The following is a 7,314-nucleotide window of genomic DNA, read 5'->3' as shown; positions in this document are numbered from 1 at the left end:
TGCTGGAACCTGGCGTGCGCGCTGTCGCTTTAAGACAGACTCTGCCGGCGCCGTCCGGAGCCTTAGAAACCGGCCCCGGATCGGGAGCCGGAACCGGGGCCGGGCGGGCGGCTGAGGCCCGAGCGGCGGGAGGGCAGCGCGGAGCGCGAAGCCGGGCTCCCGGTCGCGGGAAACCGCTGCCGCTGCCGCCCGCCTGGCCCCGCAGCCCCGGGCGGTCCATGGGGCGGGCGCGGCGTCGTTTCGGGCGCGGGCAGCCCTGGGGGGCGGCCGCTTAGGCGCTGCGCTCTTGTCCTCACAGGTCGCAGCCAGGGCTGCCGGGCGCGCGCAGCTCCGGCCCCTGGAGCGCCCGCCGCGGTCCCCGCCTCCATGGACGCCTTCAAGGGGGGCATGAGCCTGGAGCGGCTGCCGGAGGGGCTCCGGCCGCCGCCGCCGCCGCCGCACGACATGGGGCCCGCCTTCCACCTAGCCCGCGCCGCCGACCCCCGCGAGCCGCTCGAGAACTCCGCCAGCGAGTCGTCCGACACGGAGCTGCCAGGTAAGCTCGGCTCCCCGCGAGGCGCGCACGGAGCCTACCCGAGTGCAGGGAGCCGGGAGCAGGGCCTGGCGCCCGCTCCGCACAGTCACGCTCGCTCTACGCCCCAGGAGGCCTCAGGACCTTTACTTTTCCCATTCTCCACCTGACGCTGAACACGGACAAGTAGGCGCTTTATGAAACGGAAATTTAGTGCTTTTCGAAGGCACTTCCACGCGGTGCCCACGCGCCAAGTGACCTGCAAATGCACGAACCTACAACCGAAGGGTCGGAATGACAGCCCCTCTTGATCGGGAGCAAATAGAACGGGGAGAACAGTTAGGCTTGCGCAAATGGTTGTCGAAGGGCCGCTTGGACCGAAGGAGAGGAGCAGATCAGAAAGGAATGGGCGGCGGGCGACAGAAAGTGCCCAGAGAGAGAGAGTACAGACACCCCGACAGACTGTGGGCGACTGACTGAGAGGGAGAGACCTAAGAGAAGGTGGCGGGAAAAGTCGGAAAAGCAAACTGGGGGGGAAGAAAAACAACCTTAAGTAAAGGGAAAAGAGAGGACAGCGAGGGCGAGTGGGCCAAGAGGGGCGACCCGGCTCCAGTCAGAACCGCCTAAAAGAGGGATCCGTGCCCCACGTGCTCCGCCAGAGCCCGGAGCCGCCAGGCCGCGGGTCCAGGGCTCCGACTCTGCTCGGCCAAGTCTCCTTCCGCGCTGCCTTTCTGCCCGAGCTCAAGCTTTTTCCCCCACGCCAGCTACTGGGCCAGCGGGTGGGCGGCGCGGGCAGTGATGAGGCCAATACCCGGCCCTGCCCGGGCTCCAGGGTCTCCGAACGGCTCCCGCGCTCGAGGTCCTAGTTCAGCGCCGCCGCCGAACTTCCCACTCCCCCGGCCGTGGGCGCCTCTTCTGCGTTCATTTCTTAATCCACCGCTGAGTGTTTCTCTACGAGTTTTTAATCTCTATTTATTTCTGTTTTGCATCCCTAAGTGACTTTCCCTGAGAGGTTCTGTTTGCTTGGTTAAAAAAACAATCAACGCTGGACGGTACTTCTGTTTTCAAAAGTTTTAACCGTGGCCTTTGGTTGGTTTTTATTTTTAAAACCCAGAGAAATACATAGTCATAGATTGCTTTAAAAAGCCAAGTCTGTGAGAATAAATTTTTTAAATTAACTGTATTTTTCGTTATAGAAAGAATTGCTATACTAGATATATTTCTCTGGAATTTAAAATATCGACATGCAACATTATTCTTCGGGAGATTTTAAAAAGTCAATCCAAAATGGCGCTTTTCTCCGGGATTTTCTCAAAATCCGTTTACAGTGATGTTATTTGGGGAATTTAAGTTATCTAACTATAGTGTTGTATTTCCCTGGGATTTAAAAATTATTTCTAGAAGGGCATTATCAGGAAGGGGTTAAAAAAATCTATCTACAACAGTACATTGTTTTTTTTAAATCCCAGATAAATAAATGCCTGTGTCTGCCTGGAGTTTATACACTTAACAGCACTGTATTTAGTTAGGGGTGTGTTTGCACGGAGGTTTCTGGCTTCTTAATCTGCATTTGCTGTGTTTCTACCTGCCTATTTTTAAGAATTTGTGACCCTTTCTATGTTTTTAGGCATAGAGCTGTGAGCTTTTCTGGGCTTCTGTGTTTTGTTTTTAAATTCTTTTTCTTTATGTTTCAATGTTTCTATAACTGCATGTTGTTTGTGTAGCTTCAAAGAGAGAGAGGCTAGAGCCCCCAGGTCACCTAGACAGAGTCTGTGAGTCTGGGCTGCCTGGCTGCTGCCAGAGGGATTTTCTGTGCCTTGGGACTTGAGGCCTGGAGCTAAGGCCGAGAACCCGGCTGTGTTGTGCCTGCCCGGTGGGGCTCCCACACGGCCCTGGGGAGAAGAAATTGGAGGGGCTGCAGGCCACTGCCTGGCTCTTGCTCCACCCCCCCCCCCCAGCTTCAGGCTAGAAAGATTTGATCCTAGTTCAGAAAAGCAGAGACCCCCTCTGATTTAGAACCCCAAGAGCCCTAAAAAATGTACATTTTCGGGTGACATCAACAGCAGAGCCCCAGCATGAGCCGAGCTGTGAGAGCAGGCCCTGCGCAGCTAGGAACCTAGGCCCACGTCTCCGACTCCTGGGCTCTTCTCCCAGACGAGCCTGATCAGAGGTGACTACTGCCTACCCTACCCGGCACAGGCGGGCTCTTTCCAATGGGTACAATTCCAGGGGCCCTGGCGGGAGGGCGGGCCCCACCAGGGCTGACCACGAGCGCTTCGGTGGAGCCGGGATGGGGTGCAAAAGGGCATAAGCCCGAGGTGACTGGCGCCCTGTCCTGCCTGCTTCAGAGAAGGAGCGCAGCGGGGAACCCAAGGGGCCCGAGGACAGCAGTGCGGGCGGCGCAGGCTGCGGCGGTGTGGAGGACCCCGCCAAGAAGAAGAAGCAGCGGCGGCAACGCACGCACTTCACAAGCCAGCAATTGCAAGAGCTGGAGGCCACGTTCCAGAGGAACCGCTACCCGGACATGAGCATGCGGGAGGAGATCGCCGTGTGGACCAACCTCACCGAGCCACGCGTGAGGGTGAGCGTGGGGTGCGCGCCTAAGGGGACCCGCGCAGAAGGCTGCCAGCCGGCCCAGCGCAGCCCTTGAAAGCTTAGACCCGCGCTCAGACTATCACTCTTTCGCACACTCAGACCGGCTCCCTCCCTCCACCGGAGGCGATTCCACCTTAGGCCCCGGTCTACCCAGCTGCTGCAGAGCCGTTTGGTGCTAGCCCCCCTCGGCTGCTGCCGCCTCGGATCCCTCTGACCCGCATCCCACCTGACCCTCGGGCTCTACCGCAGCCCCCGCCCAAAGACCTGTGTCCCCAAGGGATGTTCCCCTGCCCTGCAGAGCCCAGAACCCGCTCGGCTGTTACCCCCTAGACTGAGCAGAGGATTCCCCGCTGCTGGGGACCTCCGAGCCGCTGGCACCTTCCCGCGAAAACGAAAGGGAAAGGCAGATCCTGCCTGGCAGCCTGGGAGAGGCCTGATAACAGTGCAGGCTTGGGGGGGGTCTCAAAACTTCCTAGGGCAGTGGTCCCACCCGTACGCTGCTTCTCCAAAATCTCAGGATATTCTCCACCGGACTCTTTCTCAGCCATTCGGCCAGTCTTAGCTGAACCCTTTCCCTAATGCCCTTTCCCTAATGCCCTTTCCCGTAGGGCTGGGTTCAGGTGAGGAGGGGGCAGCTCTGGTGGATGAGTGAGCCTCAGGCCGAATCCCTTTGGAGATGTAAGGTCTCCAACTCAAGACAGGACTGCACCCTCCCTCTTCTCACCCCTTGGTTCCCAGTGAAAACATGGCTGTCCTGCCAGAGCAGCAAGAGAATCACTTCTTCTCTGGGTACTGCAAATATTTAATCAGATATTGGGAGCACGTTCCAAGCTAAACCAAAGTCCCACCTGGGCCACAGACTCCCTGCTATAACCCCAGCTCTCACCCCTCCCCAGTCAGGCTGGCCAGCCCAGTGGGATAGAGTGAAGACAGCATTCGGTAATCCTGAACTCACTAAGCCTGCCTGGGGTTTACGGTGGTACGGGTGGGGTGGAGTGGGGGTGGAATCAGGCAACGTTAGTGCTGGGGATGGAGAAGGCTGAGATGCAGGGGTCCGGCAAGAGAGGTCGGGATACAGCCCGGGGCTGGTCGAGGGCTGCGGAGGGCAAAGGACTGGGACTAGATGAGGATCGGCAAGCACTGGGAGTTGGGAAAGAAGAGGTTCTAACGGAATTTTGTGAGGAAAAGTGGAGGGGGAGAGTAGAGAGAAACTAGTAAGAAGTGAAAGGAAATTAAATATTTGCAGAAAAACATATTTGGCGTATATTTAGGTAGCAGAAAAGAAATTAAGTATTTAAGGGAGAAGCAAAAGGATCAAGTATTTGAGAAGACTAAAGAATCAACCATTTAAGAGAAACAGTGAAGGTCAGATATTTGGAAAGAAAAAAACAAACTAAATATTTGCAGAAGAATCAAAAGGATCAAAAATGGGGGATAACGAAGAAAAATGGACTGTTTGAGGGAGAAGAAAGTGGTTCAGATAGTGGGGTGGACGGAACGAAAATAAACATTTGAGGCAGAAATGATAATATCAAATATTACCAATAAAGATGGAAACAGACTATCTGAGGAATGAAAAATAGACTGAAGAATGAGAGGAGTCGCAAGGTCGTATATTTCAGGAAAGAAAACTACCTTTTGTATTCGAGGAAGAAGAAAATGGATGGAGTATTTAGGAGGTAGATGGGGAACCGTTTGCGGGAGAAGGCAGAAGATGACCTGGTTGAGAGAGGAAGAAAGAAAACAAATATTTGTTAAAAAAAAAAAAAAAAGAGGATCCGTATTAGGAGAAGAAACCGGATTTAATTGGGGGAAGAGGATAAAGATCAGAAAAAGGAAAAGACTAATATTTTCTGGAGACAGGAAGGGAACCATTATGGAGAGAAGGCAGGGGTGGAAATATCGAAGAAAGAAACGGTATTCGGAGAGAAGGAAGCGGGCGGAGGCCTCGGGTGGGGCGGGGGAGGTGGAGGCGTCTTCCCGCCCTCGGCAGCCCTGACCTTTCTCCTGTCCCCCTCCCCTAGGTCTGGTTCAAGAACCGGCGAGCCAAGTGGCGGAAGCGCGAGCGTAACCAGCAGCTGGACCTGTGCAAGGGCGGCTACGTGCCGCAGTTCAGCGGCTTGGTGCAGCCCTACGAGGACGTGTACGCCGCTGGCTACTCCTACAACAACTGGGCCGCTAAGAGCCTGGCACCAGCGCCGCTCTCCACCAAGAGCTTCACCTTCTTCAACTCCATGAGCCCGCTGTCGTCGCAGTCCATGTTCTCGGCCCCCAGCTCCATCTCCTCCATGACCATGCCGTCGAGCATGGGCCCGGGCGCTGTGCCCGGCATGCCCAACTCGGGCCTCAACAACATCAACAACCTCACCGGCTCCTCGCTTAACTCGGCCATGTCACCGGGCGGCTGCCCGTACGGCACACCGGCCTCGCCCTACAGCGTCTACCGGGACACGTGCAACTCGAGCCTAGCCAGCCTGCGGCTCAAGTCCAAGCAGCACTCGTCGTTCGGCTACGGCGGCCTGCAGGGCCCGGCCTCGGGCCTCAATGCGTGCCAGTACAACAGCTGACCGCCCAGCCGGGCCACGCGGGCCGGCGGCCGGCACAGCGCCGGGGCCGGGACCGGGTCGGGTGCGGGCGCGGAGGACCTGGCGCCTGCGCGGCCCCCTGCTCCCCACCTCCCCACCTCCGGCTTGGTTTTGTGTTTGCTTTCCTGGACCCCACTCTGCCCTCCAAAACGAGACAAAGCAAAAAGACGTCGGAGAAAAGTGCCGCGAAAAAACGGATGAGTTGCAATTTTCCTCGGGATGGCGCGGGTGGTGCGTGCTCGCTCGCTCGCTCGGGGCACGGTGGGCCACTCTGCGGAGGGGACGCGGCGCGGGAGGCGAGCGCCGAGGCCGGCGGCCGGGAGGACTCGCCCCGTAGCCCGCGTTCCCGCCTGCGAACTGGAGCGCGGACCGCCGGCAAGCCTGGGCCCCGGCCCGGTGCGAACCAAGACGCCCCCTCCGAGCTAGGCCCGGCCAAGCATACCTTAGCTCGATCCGGATCCAAGTTGGAGGGGCGCTGGGCCAGGGATGACGGTACCCAGTCCAGGGTCGGGATCTCGCCGTGGAGCCGTACTAATGGCCCCGGCGCGCCTCGAAGAGCCCTTGCCTGCCCCGCAGGATTACTTTAAGGCCAACGAGCCGCAGCTGGCGGTGCGGACGAGGCGGGAGCATGCGGAGTGCTCGTCTCAGAGCATCCCAGCCCCCAAGCTTCGCCGCAAGCCCAGGCCCTCCCCTCAGCTCCCGGCTAGAAGGTGGTCCGCCTGTCCGGCGAGGAGCCAGCCGCCTCCTCACCGCCCGCCGTGCAAGAGTCGAGCCGGGAGAGCTCGGGGAGCGGCCAGGGCCCCACGCCGTGCCCACTTTGCACACCCGCTCTCCGGCCCGCGCCCCAGTTTACAGCGTCCTTGTGTATGTCGGACTGACTGTATAGAATTATAAATCTGTCTATATCGACTTGTCCATGTACATCCATTAAAACCATAGTACGAGCGTGCTAACCACTGCCGAGCCCTGACTGCTTCATTCGGTCTTGGAGGGAAGGCGGGTAGAAAGGGAACTGCACCCCCGTGGGCCCTGCGAGTAGGAGAAAAGAGCCGAAGCCGACCCTGCCAGAGGACCCTACGCCCACTTCCCCACCACCATTCCAGACCAGTTCAACCCGGCTCCCTTGAGGGCGCAGCCCAGCGCTCCGAGGTCCCTTTCCGCGCGCGCGAGCGCGCGCCCGATACTCATCGGCGGTGCGGCTCAGCCTCCCGGCGCCGCGCGCGGGCCGCTCTAGCCTGGACCACCCGCCCTACCCGACCGCCGGATTCTGCAGGCTCTTCCCAGACTGGGTCTGCAGTGACGCTCCAGGCTTTTAGGGTGCTTCGCGGCCTTTGTCTGCTGGGAGCTTGGCGGTGGGAGCCGCTGAGAGCCTCTTTAGACCTGGGGTTGCCTGTTCTCCAATAGGCCCGGTGCCCCCACCTTGAGCCCTGCTCTGGTTGTTCCAGGAGGACCGACGGTGCTGGATCCGCCAGAGTCGAGCCAGGGCCTCCACATCGAAATCCCACGCAGGGGCATATGGCTGTTCCGGTGAAAGTGTCCATCACACAGAACTCACTTCTCACTTACCTTACATCCCAAGTTATCGGTCGCTCCCGCCGCCACCTCCCCCTACTTTTGGAAACT

The 7,314-nt window shown here is 58.6% G+C and overlaps 1 protein-coding gene across 1 annotated transcript; it reads left to right on the top strand.

Annotated features, from left to right (window-relative positions):
- The first annotated feature begins 344 nt into the window (after positions 1–344).
- PITX1 (paired like homeodomain 1) lies at positions 345–5,872 on the top strand. Its single transcript, XM_082652643.1, has 3 exons — positions 345–535; positions 2,860–3,092; positions 5,131–5,872. The coding sequence occupies exons 1-3, from the start codon at positions 367–369 to the stop codon at positions 5,671–5,673; spliced, it is 945 nt and encodes a 314-aa protein (XP_082508769.1). The 5' UTR covers positions 345–366; the 3' UTR covers positions 5,674–5,872.
- Positions 5,873–7,314: the final 1,442 nt, after the last annotated feature.

The sequence above is a fragment of the Grampus griseus genome (assembly GCF_964374135.1).
Source record: "Grampus griseus genome assembly, chromosome: 3".
NCBI classification, from domain to species: Eukaryota; Metazoa; Chordata; class Mammalia; order Artiodactyla; family Delphinidae; genus Grampus; species Grampus griseus.
Note: the sequence above shows the minus strand (reverse complement) of the source record. Positions and strands in the feature narration are given on the sequence as shown.